At 33.1% G+C, this 17606-nt stretch overlaps 1 protein-coding gene and 1 non-coding gene across 2 annotated transcripts in view; both read left to right on the top strand.

The window, feature by feature from the left end:
* Positions 1 to 16222, top strand: part of IPO7 (importin 7) — a 47067-nt gene extending 30845 nt beyond the window's left edge. The window contains exons 11-25 of the mRNA XM_033120211.1: positions 102 to 178; positions 350 to 466; positions 3077 to 3166; positions 3575 to 3740; positions 3935 to 4095; positions 5164 to 5292; positions 6900 to 6966; positions 7048 to 7173; positions 7613 to 7710; positions 9073 to 9168; positions 9864 to 10084; positions 10194 to 10399; positions 11189 to 11395; positions 13132 to 13248; positions 14080 to 16222. Of these exons, the coding sequence (XP_032976102.1) occupies positions 102 to 178; positions 350 to 466; positions 3077 to 3166; positions 3575 to 3740; positions 3935 to 4095; positions 5164 to 5292; positions 6900 to 6966; positions 7048 to 7173; positions 7613 to 7710; positions 9073 to 9168; positions 9864 to 10084; positions 10194 to 10399; positions 11189 to 11395; positions 13132 to 13248; positions 14080 to 14177 (1976 nt within the window). The 3' untranslated portion in view covers positions 14178 to 16222. The remainder of the gene's footprint in view (positions 1 to 101; positions 179 to 349; positions 467 to 3076; positions 3167 to 3574; positions 3741 to 3934; positions 4096 to 5163; positions 5293 to 6899; positions 6967 to 7047; positions 7174 to 7612; positions 7711 to 9072; positions 9169 to 9863; positions 10085 to 10193; positions 10400 to 11188; positions 11396 to 13131; positions 13249 to 14079) is intronic.
* LOC117031436 (small nucleolar RNA SNORA23) lies at positions 3314 to 3495 on the top strand. The gene has a single exon (XR_004424571.1). It is a non-coding gene; the product is annotated as a small nucleolar RNA SNORA23 (small nucleolar RNA).
* Positions 16223 to 17606: the final 1384 nt, after the last annotated feature.

Below are 17606 nucleotides of genomic sequence, written 5' to 3'. Positions count from 1 at the left end.
GATCCTTTTTTGTTTTTTACAGAGCATCATTTATCAATTATGTAGAAATGTTTGTTGAAGAAATTACTGTTTTCTGTATTAATTTTAAATTTATTCTCTAGATGTGTTTGAAGATTTCATTTCTCCTACCACTGCTGCCCAGACACTTTTGTTTACAGCCTGTAGTAAGAGGAAAGAGGTAGGTTAAGTATTGTGTAGAATACTTGTGCTTTAATACTTGTGCTTTAATATTTAAAATTCATCCCAATATACAGTTTTTAATGTTGGCCATTTAAGTCATTTTGTCATTAATGTTTTTTAAGAATTGTTGGTTTATCCAATAAAGTATTACTTTTCTCTTTTAATCTAGGTACTGCAAAAAACTATGGGATTTTGCTACCAGATTCTTACGGAACCAAATGCTGATCCTCGAAAAAAAGATGGAGCCCTGCATATGATTGGTTCTTTAGCTGAAATACTTCTGAAGGTATTTCTGTGTGTGTGTGTGTGTGTGTGTGTGTGTGTACACATGCACACTCAAGTAGTTTAATAACAGCTTTATTGAGATACAATTCACATACCATACAGTTGACTTTTAAAGTGTACAATTCAGTGGGGTTTCCTATATTCTGAGTTGTGTAATCATCACCTCTAATTCGAAAACATTTTCATAACTCTATAAAAAGCCCTATTAGAGGGTGAGATCCAAGATAACAGATTAGGTAAACGCTATGTCTACTGCAGCCCAGAATCACACCAAAATTACAAATAAATGATAGAACAATCAACCTCAAGAATCATCTGAAGACTAGCGGAAGAAGAACCCCTATGGCAATGGATATAAAGAAGATGTTACATCAACACTGTTTATGATGTTTTTTAAAAAAAGAAACCCTTTTTCTTTTTAAAAAAAGTAACCCTAGTAGTTACTTCATTTTCTCTGAGACATTCCACCCCCTTTTCTCTGAGACATCCGTAGTCCAGGCTATGCCTACTCTATTTTTTTTGTCTCTATAGATTTGCCTATTTTGGACTTTTCATGCAAATGGAGTGATATAACTTGTGGTCCTTTCAGTGGCTTTTTTTACTTAGCATAATATTTTCAAAGTTCACCCATGTTGTGGCATGTGTCAGAACTGAATTCTTTCTAATTGCCAAGTAATATTCCATTGTATTGATACACCAGATTTTATTTATCCATTCATCAGTTGATGGACATTTGCATTGTTTCCAGTTTTTGACTATTATGAACAATGGAGCTATGAACATTTGTGTATGTATTTTTAGTGTGGGCATAATGGTTTTATTTCTCGAGTAATACGTAGGAGTCAGATTGCTGGTCATATTTTAAGAAACTGCCAGACTATTTTCCAAAGTGGCTGCCTGTACCATTTTGTATTTTCACCAGTAGTGTATGAAGGTTCCAGTTTTTGTGTCCTCACCAACACTTATTATTGTCTGTCTTTTTTGTTATAGCCATCCTAGTTGGTGTCATATGGTTTCTCGCTGTGCTTTTGATTTACATTTCCCTGATGACTAATGATATTGAGAATCTTCTTATGTGCTTATTGACCATTGTATATCTTCTTTGGAGAAATGTGTATTCAAATCCTTTGTCTATTTTTAATTTGAATATTGTCTTTATTGTGGAATTATCAGAATTCTTTATATGTTGTAAATATTAGACCTTTTACATATATATAATTTGCAAGTATTTTCTGCCATTGTGTGGGTTATTTTTTCAACTTTCTTGATGGTGTCCTTTGAAAGTATAAGTTTTGATATGATTTTGAAATGATGTCCAGTTGATATTTTTTGTTCCTTGTGCTGAAGGTACTTTTTTTGTGTGAGTGCAAGATAATTATAAAATAATGGTTTTGTTCTCAAACATTTGATCTTTAAGGAAACTTGTACACATGAATACTTCCTAGGAACATCATGCTTTTGTGACATTTCTAGTAAAGAATGAATGACTGGATTGGGTTTATCTTTAGACTCTTCAACTTAATTGTACACATTGTGTCTGACTTCATAAATAAGATCAGAAATTTGTTTTCACTTTAAAGTTAATAAATGGCAACTATTCAAATTATGAATAAATATTTAGTCACAATACGTCCACTCCCAATAACCTTGCTCTATATGCAGCTGTAGTGAAATCGTCACCATTAATTTGTGGGTATATTTTGTGCAGCTTACAGCTTTTCTATACCTTTCTATCCATCCTTCTCTTAGTTCATAAAGTATAAATTAAAGACAGTAATTATTATTAGTTGTATAGAAGGCTGGGAATCGAGTGAATTCTCTTGGCACATGCAGATTTTTTGTTTTAACTTTTTCTTCTTAAATAATTTTAAACTTAAAGAAAAATTGCAAAAATAGTTCTCATTACTCTTCACCCAGCTTCCCCAAATGTTAGCACCTTAGATAGCTAGTCATGCCATAATTCTCAAAACCAGGAAATTAATATTGATATGATACTATTAACTAATGTATAGATTCCTTTCACATTTCACAAGAATTTCCACTAATGTCCTTTCTGGTCCATAATCCATTCCAGCATTCCACATTGCGTTTAGTTCTCAGGTCTCATTAGCCTTCAGTTTTGTGTTTATCAGTTTTTAATGTTGATTTAATATGCAATTCAAGGAACTGTTCTTAAAAGCATGTTACCATTTAGGAAAATACAAGTATCTTTTTAGATACCCAGATTATTACCTTGAAAGCAGAATGTTTCTCAATCTATTATGTTCATTTAGAAACTTTCTAGAGGTTTTTTTAATTATAAGAGTTTTATAAGAAAAAAGTTTTATAGGGTATGGAATAAGATTAACTACATTCCATTACTTAAACATAGCTAAGACTTGGCATAATTGCTTTCTAAACAAATGATATAAAGAAGTTGAAAGATGTATTCAGTGTTTTTTGCTGGTAGAGTTCGAAAATAAGAAAATTGGATGTCGATCCTGGGGTTCAAAGAATCAGAATAAATGTGTTTTAACATTAGTAGTCATTTTTAACTCTGGTGTATCTATTTGGCATTTGAGATGGTTATATTTGGAACTCTTTCAATAGTAACTTTTGTTTATATTTACAGAAAAAGATCTACAAAGATCAGATGGAATACATGTTGCAGAATCATGTATTCCCTCTCTTCAGCAGTGAACTAGGCTACATGAGAGCCAGGGTATGTTTTAAAGCTGTATTAATTTATATATTTATGTCTTGTAATGAACGACTGCTTATGTAAACTTTTAAATGGAAATTTTTAACATTCACTTTATAACCCATATTTCATTTTACACTTCTAGTTCATGTAAATTTGTAAATGGCTGCTATAATGTGTGCATAGTTTTCATCTGTGTCTGATAGCAGTATCTGTCTGTGTTTTGCATTCAGATCTTGCTATCCACACAAACATGCAGCCAAAGAGTAAGTTGGGATCATAGTACTGGTCTAGTGTTGTCTTAATGGACATAATTTCCCACTGGCCAGCCTCCAAATTCCCACACACAGAACTTTGGGAATAGAGATAACTATCTTGGGCAAATTTAATGTATATCTATAGTAACTCACTGCATTTTTTTTAAAAAAGGCTTGCTGGGTCCTTCACTATTTTTGTGAAGTAAAGTTCAAAAGTGACCAGAATCTGCAAACAGCCTTAGAGCTGACACGAAGATGTCTGATTGATGATAGGGAAATGCCTGTGAAAGTAGAAGCTGCTATTGCACTTCAAGTGTTGATCAGCAATCAAGAAAAAGGTAATGGGGTTTATATCTCAAAAAAAGTACAACGCGCTTATGCATATTCGTACAGGGCATAGTCCTACAAACTTGACACATTATCTTCCTTTTTATGTGAAAGTATCTCTTTTTTATTCTTTGGTGTATGTTGTATCAGGTTTTAAGGAGTTTTAGCTATTTTAGCCACAATTTTTTTCTCTTTTTTCTTATAGCTAAAGAGTACATCACACCATTCATCAGACCTGTAATGCAGGCTCTTCTTCATATTATCAGAGAAACAGAAAATGATGATCTTACCAATGTAATTCAGAAAATGATATGCGAGTATAGTGAAGAAGTTACTCCAATTGCGGTAGAAATGACACAACATTTGGTATGTTGTTTGAACCATTTATGCGTTGCTTATAGAAGTTATTTTCACAGCTTACTGTATGTCAGATAACTGTTGTAAACCCTTGATATATATTTAGCTCATTTAATTCTAACAATCCTTTGTGAGGAATAGTCCTATATTGGGAGAAAATGAGAGATATAAAAAGATTTAGTAGCTTGCCCGTAGCTAGAATGGGCAGAACTGGGATTCACACCGGAGCTGTAGCCTTTACAATGCAGATTTTTAACTGCTACCTTACGTTGCATTATGATTGCCTTGTTCATATGATTTAAAGATAAAGTAGACATAATAGTTACTAATTTTTTTAATGAAATTTATGTAAATAGTTATTTTATAGATGGCCTTTGTTTACTATACATTGCCCCAAACATCTGAGAATTCAGTAAATTATTTAAGCGTAATAGAAAGTATGAACATGTGCCCAACAAGTATCCATTCCTTTTCCCCCTACAATGATTTATTTGATCCAGTTTATATTCCTGCTGAGTATGGAGATTTCAAGAATCTAACTCTTGATATTTGCTGTGGATTTAAACAAAGGCACAGAGTTTTGTGAAAAAGTGTGTTCTTAACACCTGATGTTAAAATGGATAAGGCCATTTGAATAAATGTAGCATTTATTAAGTATGTATATTGCATTTATAATAGTTTGATTATTAGTTATACTCCTCAGAAGTTTATTTCAAAGTGATTGAATATTACAACAAATAAAACCTTGATGATTAATGTACTTGTATTTGGCCATTGTCAAATGTTAGCCAGTAATATTAATAAAAATATTCATAATACTAAACAGTTTCTATGCCTTGCCTCATTTAATCCTTGTAATATCTCTGAAGTTCCCAAAAGATGGTAAGGTCCCCTAGTAAGTAGCAGAGCGGTACCATTTAATTATAGAGCCCGAGCTCTTTGATGTTTCTTAATCTATTAGAAACATTGATTGGTTGTCCTGTCCCAGTGAGAACATTTTAAAAATCAAAAGTTTTAGACCATAATATATTTATACTAATTTAATGACAAACGTAAATTATATTCTCTTGAATCTAGGCAATGACATTTAATCAAGTAATCCAGACTGGGCCAGATGAAGAAGGAAGTGATGACAAAGCAGTCACTGCTATGGGAATCCTGAATACCATCGACACCCTTCTTAGTGTAGTTGAAGATCATAAAGAGGTAAGAAAATGATCCAGTGTTGTAAAGGTTTTAGGTTATTTCAAGCCATTCTTCATCAACTGTTCTATGCTTTTTGGAGGGTTCTGACATAACAGTTCTTTGGTCATCTTCTCACACACCTTGATTCTGCCATCTTTTAACTAGTCCATTTTGTAAGGATAAGATTGGTACCTTACTTTAGGTTCTTTACTTAATTAGTAGGAAGAAGAACAAGTTATTTGTATTACCATGTGTTTACCTCAAGGCTTAGAAGTTTGGCTTCCTCTTAGGTTACCTTACTCAGATCCATATGATTTCTAGCAAAACATTCTACTTAGTTTCCCTTTTCAATAAATTTTTTTTTTAATTATGGTAAAATACACGACATAAAATTTACCACCTTAACTATTTTTTAAGCGTACAATTCATTGGTGTTAAGTACATTTCACATTGTTGTGCAACCATCACCATCATCTTCCTAGTTTTTTTTTTATATTGTTATCCTTTAGAAAGATAAGAGAATTTGTAATCGTGAATTTTAAAAATGGAATTTTTAAAATATACACTAATGAGAACTATACAGAGAAAACTGTAACCAATACCCTTTAACCAACACCTAAATTTCCTAGATTTTAGCAGTATACAGTATATACTTTAGACTTTATGTCCAGTAAAATAAACAATGTCAGAGAGATGTAATTGAAGCCCTTAAGGTACCAGCCACTTCCTAATCTCATTTCCTTACTTCCTTTTCTTAGAAGTAATCACTGTCCTGAATTTGGTGTGTATAATTCCAATGCAGATATTTATATATGTAAATTATGTTTTTGAATGATCTACAAATTGCCTTTTGCAACATGAGATTTTAATAAACTTTTGTATTCTGGATTATAATTGGAGATAGGCATAACCCTATAGCTAAGCTACCTTATGGTTAACAAATCAGTTGTTTACTATATTTGAAGAGTTGAAAATACATTAAACATAATATGTATTTGAGATGGATGTTCTCCTTTTATATCTGATTAGTAAATTTTATCTTTTTCCCTCCCCCTTTCTAAACATCTTAATGAATTTCAGAGACTTGGGATCCAGTTGAAGACCATCCTGACAATTAAAAAGGAACTTGTATTTTCTGTCTTAATAACTTGGCCTGGTTCACTGTATCTAACATAATTATATAAATGGAGGTGACTTAAGAATTATTGGGAGTGGTGGGAATAATGCCTTCTTTCAAATAATTTTTCTGTAAAGCATTGACGGTGACTTTTCGATTACAACTGGACTGAATTCATCTATGTACACAAAAAGATCTAAAGTTAGTCTGTAGAATGGTTGTGGCTCCTCTATTTTCATAATTGTGTTTTTCTAGGATGTTATTTTTTTCTTTCCTTTTTAGGAAAACTACACGTTGTTTTGTGTTACTCTCGTTGTAATGGTATTTCATTAAATTTGAATCCCAGGTTGATGCACAATATCAAAAGACAAGTCATTTCAAAGCAAAGACTTAAAATGATTTCTTAACAATATTGACTTTATATTTAAATGCAATGAATTACATTATACATTATTTAGTAATTCATTCAGTGTGCTGCAATTCCATATGATTTTTTTTTCTTCTCTTTTAGATAACCCAGCAGCTTGAGGGAATCTGCTTACAAGTCATTGGAACTGTTTTACAGCAGCATGTCTTAGGTATATACCTCTGATTGTACTAACAATTTACTGCTATTTCACATCAGCAAGCATTGTCCTAATGACTCTGTTCTCTTTTAGAATTCTATGAGGAGATTTTCTCTTTAGCACATAGTTTGACATGTCAACAAGTGTCTCCACAGATGTGGCAGCTTCTACCTCTGGTATTTGAGATTTTTCAACAAGATGGCTTTGATTACTTTACAGGTAAGTCAAGTCAGCAGAGAAATACTGAGGATTTCCCCCTATTTTGATTAATTTTTAGTATGTCAGTTGAACAAATACTTTTGAATATTCTAAATGCTTCATTGTTTGGATAAGTTGTCAGTAGTAGTTAATGCTCAAGGACAACCCATAGCATTGATTTCCATTGCATATTTTGATTTAGTTATTAATTTAGTCTTTTGGGTTTTTTTAACACATATCTCACCCTCCCCACCCCCCAATCTTGGTATAATCTTTTAGCTACTAAATATAAAGGAATTCACTTTAATAATGATTCATTACTACATCTAATTATAAATGAATATATCTTAATTAAAAGTGAATGTTAGGGACAAAACAATCTCAGATTTGCTTTCTTTTTCTAAGGGGATTTTTCAGAAACAAAGCATTCATATTTAACTGATGCTTTTTATTAATACAGATATGATGCCTCTACTTCATAATTATGTGACTGTTGATACAGACACACTTCTGTCTGATACCAAGTATCTTGAAATGATATACAGTATGTGCAAAAAGGTAGGTCATTTTTAATTAAAAGGACATGATGCTGTTGGTATAAAAAGTATGAAATTGTGACGCTACATGATACCACATTATGGCACACATATTATATGGGTCTGACAGAATAAGGGCTTTAAAAGTTTTAACCTAAAAAGACTTTGAATCCTACATGTCACAGTAATGGGTTTGATAAGTATTTGTGTTCTGTCTGCCCTCTGACATTTAATTGGGTGTTACATTTTTTTATTTTTAGAGGGCCTGGAGCTTACCTTAGCTTAGTTCTTTAATAGGCTTTGGATCAAAAGAAGGAAAGAATCCAGAACTTGAGGGATTTTTGAAAGGATCAGGAATTATTAGAGATATTTTATAAAGAAAAATCCTTGGAGGCTGCGGGTTTATGGAGGCTATACGGTAATTATATAGTAAATAGCAAGATTGTAAAATGTGAGGGTTCTTTTAAAAAAGTCAAAAGTACTGTGCCATTTCTTGGAAAAATCATAAGATAAATTTATGGTAAATGCTACTTTAAAAAAAAATGCTTTTCTTAAACTAGAGGTGCGACTAAAATATTTGAATTGGTGTCCTTCTATAGATACAAAAGTTAATATAATTGGTAGCATTTGAATTTCTAACAGTACTTGTTGAGAAGCAGCAGGCTGTTTAACACCAGGCATTTAAAAGCTGATTTTGTTTCACGAAGTCTTTAGATGTGCTTGTCCTCATTGATATCACAATAATCACCTAGTTATGTTATCCAATATTTATTGCCAATAATATTGTTTATGTTAATATTCTGGGAACACATTCTCTATACTATTGTATTCTAAAACACTTAATCCATAACACTTTCAGTTCTCTAGTGTTAATGAGGACCTCAAGTCCATGTTTTTTATTTCTTGTCTGTGGACATATTGCTATTAACAAGGTGCCTCTTCCTCCACCTCTCCCACTTCGATGTCAGTAGTTTCGATGTTTTGAAACTTGTGTAGCGAAAAGGTTTTCCTAGCAATATCAGCTTATTTTTTTGTAGTTCTTTACATAAGAGCCAGATGTCCCTAAGAAAGATAATGGCTAAGGTAAAGGTACTTTGGCATGTTTGTATGAGAAGGTAGTGGTTGTCAACATGCTATAGTCCAGAATGGCACTACAGGGGGGGTGCTTTATGTGTAAACCAAGATCCCAGATTGCTGGAATATGACAGATAGACAGATAACAACTCCATATCCTCACAGATGTTTTAGACTATAGTCTGAACATTTCATTCATTCATATTAATTTAGAATGTCTTAAATACTGCAGAGATACTAGATAGGGATGGAAATTCTCAGATTGGAAGATTTCATGATGCCTCACTGCAATTTACATTGTGTTGATTAGGTTCTTACAGGAGTTGCAGGAGAAGATGCAGAGTGTCATGCAGCAAAATTGTTAGAAGTCATCATTCTGCAGTGCAAAGGGCGCGGCATTGACCAGGTCAGTGTGGCTAACTAGTAATGATTCATGTGTGAGGCTTCAGAGAAGGAATCTTTCCACACTTTTTTCCTTGCCATTTGTTTTGTTTTGTGCATTATTGTTTATTATGACACCTAGATAACATTGGTTTAAAATTTAACCAATATATAATAATGATCATATGTTTAATATGTATATGTTAAATATGACTGGCAAGTTTTATGGCTACTTGTTATCATGCAAGGTAAGTTTTGACTTAAGATTTTTCAGTGTGTTGTGAGAGTATTGCTTGCCACATTATCTATCACTTTGCAGTAAGATAGATTTAGTCATTAAATTTCTGTGGTCAGTTTCAATAGCAATTTTTTCCCAGCTTTATTAAGATATACTTGAAATATAACGTTGTATGAGTTGAAGATACACAATGTGATGAATTAGGTGTTACATGCATATACTTTGAAATGATTACCACAGTAGGGTTAGTCAATAGGAATATTGTGAATCCATGATTGCTATTACGGTGAGGCTCTAATATCTCAGTGAAGACTTGTTTTTCTCTAAAATTAGATTTCCCCGTGAAACGCCCAGTAATAAAAACTGTTGTATCATCTAATGGGGAAAAAAGGGTTAGCTGAGGCAACAAGTAATTTAATATGGGTAGGATAGTTAGATTGCTGTTCCTTTCAATTTTGGGATATTTTGCTCTTTCTTTCCAGTGCATTCCCCTATTCGTGGAAGCAGCTTTAGAGAGACTGACAAGAGAGGTGAAGACAAGTGAACTTCGAACAATGTGCCTGCAAGTTGCCATTGCAGCTTTGTATTATAATCCACACCTACTTCTTAACACCTTAGAAAATCTTCGCTTCCCTAATAACGTTGAACCAGTTACAAATCATTTTATTACACAGTGGCTTAATGATGTTGATTGTTTCTTGGGGTAAGTGACATATATTGGACATTTGTTTTTTTAACTTTGTAAGGAACTGTGTTTATTAAATTAAAAAAGAAAGAAGAAAATCTTTATTTTATTTTATTTTATTTTTTAGGCTACATGACAGAAAGATGTGTGTTCTGGGCTTATGTGCTCTCATTGATATGGAACAAATACCACAAGTTTTAAATCAGGTTTCTGGACAGATTTTGCCAGCTTTTATTCTTTTATTTAATGGATTAAAAAGAGCATATGCCTGCCATGCAGAACATGAGAATGACAGTGATGAAGATGATGAAGCTGAAGATGATGATGAAACCGGTAAGGGATTTGCGATGAAGGAAGCCAAACCTATGTATTTAAAAATAGCGCTGGATATTTTATTTTGTTAGTCCTTCTCTTCAAGAAATGTGGAATTGTAGCCAAATGTTTTCATGTTGTTCATTCATTCATAGAAAGACTATCTTACCTTCCCACTAGTGTAAGGTCCACGAAGGCAGGAACTTCAGCTATATTTCCAACACATAAAGCAGTTCTAGGCATTTATGGTTTTTAGTGGTGGCAAACGTCTGTCATTTATTAATGCTAAAACAAGCATCCTAGCACTATATAATTAAGTTAATTGAATGTTGCCTAATACATTTCATCTGTAGACTACAAGAATATAAATTGATAGAATGTTGGTTAAGATAAATTACTGTAACGGTTTCAAGATAAGATAGTTATTGCCATTTTTGTTTTTTATCATTTATTAAGCTAGCCTTGAAAAAAAATCTTGCAAAATGTGTTCTGTAGATATAACAAACTATATTACTTTACTATTGGTGTTTGGTTTGGTATATAACATAAGGCCTAGAGCACACCCCAGTCTAAATCTCACATTATGCAATCCTTTTTGAAACCTCTAATATTAATCGTGATTGGGTTTCTTGGATTTCTATGAGATTTTTTTTTTCTATTGCTGAATATATACTTAAACACCAAGTCCTAGAACTCTTCCTTGAATTTATTCAGTTGTGATTTGTAATTTACTGACAGTTATCACTGTCAGTTTGTTGAGTAACAGAATATTTCAGTATTAACAGAAGCACCTATTTTATGACTTGCCAGAGGAACTGGGGAGTGATGAAGATGACATTGATGAAGATGGTCAGGAATATTTGGAGATTCTGGCTAAGCAAGCAGGTGAAGATGGAGATGATGAAGACTGGGAAGAAGATGATGCTGAGGAAACTGCTCTGGAAGGCTATTCCACGATCATCGATGATGAAGATAACCCTGTTGATGAGTATCAGATATTTAAAGCTATATTTCAGAGTAAGTCAACTCATTATATGTAATTCGAATACCTCTATATAATCCATTTCCCTGAAGCAATCTGTTTTTATGTCCCTTAAAGGGAATTGGAGTATGTCAAATCCAAACTAGAATGTGATTTAGGATTGTTAGGCAAAGGAACCAAAGTTATTTCTACTGTTGCCATAGTTGGAGAGTATTTTCCTCATCCTATCATTTTTTTTTTTTAGATTATAATTTTGAAACATGCACATAATAGGAAAATAGTGTAGTTCAACAAGTTTATATAATGACAATTCCTCTTTCCCACTTCTGATTTTTAGCCTCCCAGCTTTACCCAGAAGTATCCATTCTTCTGTTTTTGTGTTTATGGGTTTCTGTGTCTTTTCTTCCCAGCCAAATCTACACTTACCTATTGAGAATTTGATCGTTTATAAATAATGGCCTTGGCGTCCCTTTTCTTTTTCTCCTGTGTCACAATGTGTGTGGCTACAGAATATTAGGTGCAAGTTGGTGCTTTTTTTTTTTTAACCATTCATTTACTTGGATTTCAACAAAACACCATTTCCCTCAGAGTTAATTATTGCACTATATCATTCCTGTGCATTATCAACTTTGATGTATAAAATAAGTTCTCTGATTAGTCTTCCAAGCCCATAGCAAAGCAATTTTGATGCAACGTTGCAGAAACACAAAGAAATGGTTTCTGAACATGACAGGCAGCAAGAATTGACTGAGGTGCCAAGAACTACTGTCTTGCTTTTGTCTATGGCTTTGTGTTTTGTAGATTTAAACACATGTTAATCCCTAAAGGATTAAGGAATTAAAATAGAGGGCTCATGCACAGTAAATGCAATAAAGTAGAAATATAAAATCATGTGATTGAAAATCAGTTTTCATTCTTGAAATTCCTCCGTTAAAAAAAATTCTTTTGTGGAAAATCTTTATAGAGAACATTTTTGCTCATTGTCACTGTCTCTCACCACACACACATACACACACACACCTTTGTGTAGTTATTTAATTGAAATAGGGAAATACATGGTCAGACTTGATATCTTTATACATCAATTTATCTAGTGCATGTTTTCATGAAACATTGTGAGATTTTTAATACCTGGTCTTGTGATGCTGGGAAAATTTGTTCTCGTTTTTTCACAGGTTGAGTTTGACCATTATTTAGGATATAACTTTAAAAATGTGTGAGCATTTTAATTTTAACTTAAACTTAAGTACTGCAGAGCTATCTTTCTTTGGAAAGACAGTAGGTATATTTAAGAAGGGTTTTGAATCGGGAGTACAGAAAGAAATGAGGCATTTATTTTGTACCATTCACCCCTTTCTTGAATTTACTTAATGCTTCTGATTTTTGTTTTGTAACTTGGGGATTTGAGAAATCTAACCAAAATATCCTTGATTATTTTCAAGTTGCTTTAATTCTGAATCTCGTAAGGGGGTCAGATTAATTTTATTCCTTAATTTTCCTTAGTTTGTTACTTATTATATAAGAATGGTTTACGCTCTGAATCCTTATTTGCTAAGGATATGAATGTAATTATGAGAATGATTATATTTTTTGAGGCATAAAGGAAAACCAGAATTCTCCCCCCCCTCCACCCGTACCATTAACTTATTATTGGGGGAATATAAAATAGGTCAGAATTTTGGTACTGGAGATAGACTATAGGGAACAGAATAGAAAGGAACTACCAGGCCTGTCTTATTGACCTTTTCACCTTGGTTTCTTTTCTTGATAGCTATACAAAATCGTAATCCTGTGTGGTATCAGGCTCTGACTCATGGTCTTAGTGAAGAACAAAGAAAACAGTTACAGGATATAGCAACTCTGGCCGATCAAAGAAGAGCAGCCCATGGTATGTTAATTGACCACAGCCCCTCTTTAATGCAACTGATAATTTGGTACAGCTTTAAAATTTTATATTAAATGATTTAAAATTATATAAAAGCTACAGTTGTTGCAGGTGATAGGAATTCACTCTAATCTGAAGGAATGAAATGAAGTAATGAATTTTGTGTTTGGCTATAGTTTACTGGTTTAAAGTGTAGTTGAAGACTGTGCAGGAATTTTCGTAAGGTCACTCAAGCTCATGGTGACAGCTTGATAGTCGAAAATCCTATTAAAAGTAAAAAAAAGTTTAAAGTTATGAAAACTGCTCTTCTAAGTTTATTAAAGAAAATCCTGACATTATCTTGTCTTTTCATCCTCAAACATTCCAGTCAGTATGCATTTCTAAAAAGGACATTTAGATAATGTATAGCCTAACAATTTTCTATATATCTTAATACATGTTAGTCAAACTACTTTTATATTCAACAAAGGGTCCTCCTGTTTTCTAAAGTGTTTTTATGGTTGGGTTTGGGTTTGCTTGCATTAAATTCATTAGCTGTTAGTCTCTTTGAAGATTGGATCCTACTGATTCAGTATTTGACTAAAAATGGGGTATTTAAAGATTTTAAAAAAAACAACAATGGGAAGTGAAAGCTAAGAAGTCTACAGAATACAACAGGAGAATTTATCTTGTCTACATAATAATACTTGTCTCGGCTCCTGTACATTTAGAGGGAGAACTTTGGAACTTCATGCCTAATACTAGTAAAGCTACGGTTAATGTCAGTTTCTTCTGTTCTCCAAAGCAGTAAGATGACTAAATGCTCTATTAAACTATCACTCACTTGTTTTCTAGAATCCAAAATGATTGAGAAGCATGGAGGATACAAATTCAGTGCTCCAGTTGTGCCAAGCTCTTTCAATTTTGGAGGCCCAGCGCCAGGGATGAATTGAGTTTCACTTTCCTTCCTGCTGTGTGAGTGTAGTGAAGAGCTTGTGTTCCTCCCAGTAGCGGTTCCAGAACTGGTTCGTGTTATCCACTCTAAACTAATTGATCAATAGATGGACAAAAACCCAGGAGGTGGGACCTGATCATGAAACTTGGCACTGAAAAAGAAACCAGAGGGATTTTGGGGGGGAGGGAGGAAACTTGAGGGGGGGGGCATTTTCTTTATTTTTTGAAGAAAGTAAGATTCTGACTGAAAGTTCAAGTGACACTGTGGAAATACGAAACAAGAGGGGATGTCATGAAGGCAGCTTTTCTTTTTCTGAGGAAAAAATAGGCATGGGCTACAGGACTATTTAAAATGTCTCATTTACAGTATAAGCTCAGAGGTAGATGTGATTTTTACACCTATGAGTATTTGTCCGATTTCTGTCTCTTCCTCACCATTGGGTATCTATTCTTCATATGTAAATAAGATAAGGTAATTGATAACCTTATTCAGTCTTCATCATTTCATTCATCAAATATTGTTCCTATGTAGATTATTGGACATTTATTGTAGCACTACATAAACTGATTAAAAAAAATCTGTAAATGAATTAGCACTTTCATATTGAAACAAGCCTGCTAGCCTATGTATAAAATAGCAAAATGTTTGCTGTTTATAAAAAGAAGGGATGTAATGGGGCGGGGGGCAGGGGTAATTTCAAGTTATTAATTTAAAAATGAACTAGCAATTTTGTACCTGGTGACTTTGTGGTGCGCTCACTTCTGATAGTGACTTGAATTCGGTATGTTAAAAGGGGTTAGTGGTATTTCATTGCTGCTAAAAAATGGCAACTCCCTCTGTGTCTTGTTTTTTCTTAAAGCTCTCAGTGTACAAGTGGATATTTGGATACAAGACCCTACTGTAACAAATAAGAAAGGTGATATTTGAAGCATGTAAACTGGATATAAAGTTCTACTCTTAAGGAGTTGATCAAAGTATGGCTAAACATCTATATATGCAATCTATTAAAAGAACTTAATTCGGCTATTATGTCTTAATTCGATTGCAGTGTTTTCCTAATTATGAAAGTTTTTCCTCATTGGCTTGTTTTTATCCTGTACCGAGAAAGTGTGCAAAATTCACACTTTTAAAATTTGACATTTAACACCTGCCCACCCCCTTTTCCCCATCTCTCTTACCCCTCTTGTTGATTGTGGTATCTTATCTTAAATAGATAGGTTGAAGGCACATGGTTCCCTCCAAAAACCACTACTGATACCACTGCAAAAACAAGCCGGCAACAAGACAACATAGAGAGGTTGGCTTGCTTCCCTCTCTCCTAACTGCATGTTCAAAAATAAGCCTTTATTGATCTTAAACATCTGTCAGATGAGTCATACATTGGGTTATTTTTTTATATACATGTATACACACAATATTTCAAATTGAAAGCAACATCTCAATGGATTAAAAACTATTAAATGCTGTTATCTATAACAGACTAGAAAATTTCTAACTGTAAAAATGAAACATGCACATATTGATATTTAAAATGCATAATGAAGAAAACCCATTGGTGTTGTGTTTTTCTTGTATGCCAATAATTAAGCCACTATTGTTGGCACTGTTTGGTTTTCTATTTTAACACTGAAGGAGTGAAAAGTTTCCTATATTTATGAATTTACTATGAAAATCTTGGCAAAAAAAAAATGAAAAAAAAGAATTGTCTGTCTAAAATGTGTGGATGAAAACTGTTAATCAAGTGTGTTTCTACTTTTTTCCCCCAAGTTGGACACCATCTGTATACCCTAGGTTGCTTAAGGGGATTTCACTATTATATAAAATCAATAAAATTAAAATGGAGTAGTTGTATATATGCAACATTGTGTACAGAGGGGAGATATTGAATAGTATCAAACGTTTTTGTCTTCCTTTACCTTTTATCCCCTACCTAATATTCAGTCCACTTTTTTAAATTTCAGACTTCACTGCTCTTTGAATTGATAATTCCAGTTTTCACTGTTATTGGAAAACCATATCTAATAAAGGTTTTAGTTATTCCCATGCACAGTATGAAAATTCTCATTCGCTGAGGTTTTGTTTCAAGAAAATGTATTGGTATGTCTTTGAGAACAAGTTTTATTGTTTCCTCTGTCATACAATCCAAACTAATTTCCATTTATGGATTTTAACTGAAATTAAAGACGTTAAAATTAAACTTATATTTAATATTAAATAGTGTTCAAATGGTAGTTTCTAATGCATCAAATATATCTCAGTTATTTTCCGTATTTCTTAAATTTAACATCAAATTATTTTCTTATAGATTATGGATCTTGATACGTCTATTTCTAGATAAGATTATAGGACTTTTGATAACTTTTGAGTATATTTACAAACATGTAGTTCGTTGCATGTAGATTTTATTTAACATATAGCTTTTCCCACGGTTTCACTAACCTATAACTTAATTTTTAATTTACACAAATTCTGATTTTGTTTGGGTTTCAGTATTCATCTCAGTGGCTGACACTAGCGTAAAATCTTTACTCTTTTGGTAAACTTAAGCAATCCATCTTTTAAAAACCTATTCCTTTATCAGTAGTCAATAAAGGAAGTTCATCTGTTTCCCTGCAGGTTATAAAATGGTAATTACTAACCTACACACTTTTATCAAGGTGGTGACTACTATGCTCACCCCTGGAAGAGACCAGGGTGTGGAGCAGGATTGGCCAAACCACAGCCCTAAGGCTACATACTGCTATTCAGCCCCAGGTATACCCCGAAAGCAAGCATGTATAAAAAGTCATTAAAAAATTGTATTACTATGACTAAACCAGGTCTTGGGGAAGAGATAGCACAATGCCTTAAGCATAGGCATTCCATGCTTTGTAAAATGAATAACCTAAAATTACATTAAAACTTATCAGTTATAAAAATGTCAGCTCTGTTTATATGTGTTGGTGAAGATTATCTGTGACTATATGATAGCTACCTGCCTGAATTTTAGGTTTTACCCTTGAAGTTGGCCAGCTTTGCAATACTTCACACTTTGGTGCATGTGTTTCTTACAAAGGGTAAGTAGGTACCCAACTAGAAATACAGGATTCTATCACTATGGAAGGAATAAATAGCTTATTTTTGGTGTGTGGTAATCCCCCCTCCAGGTTTTTTAAAGCACAGGTGATAATTCCTTTGTATATTTACAGATTGAAATTTGTCAGTTATACTCTATGTGATTCCTATATTTAAATGTTTCCTCCTATCGGTCTTTTGATGTTTCCTTCAAAATCCTTTTAATAAACTCAAACTAGAAATACAAGGGAACTTCTTCAATGGAAGTTCCTGAAAAATGCATCTACCAAAAACCTAAAACTAATGAACTTAATGATAAAAGACTTAAAACACTTTACACCTTGAGATCAAGAACCAAAAAAGCATGCCCTGT

Source organism: Rhinolophus ferrumequinum, chromosome 11, assembly GCF_004115265.2.
Source record: "Rhinolophus ferrumequinum isolate MPI-CBG mRhiFer1 chromosome 11, mRhiFer1_v1.p, whole genome shotgun sequence".
Taxonomy (NCBI): domain Eukaryota; kingdom Metazoa; phylum Chordata; class Mammalia; order Chiroptera; family Rhinolophidae; genus Rhinolophus; species Rhinolophus ferrumequinum.
This window is presented reverse-complemented; position numbering and strand designations above follow the sequence as displayed.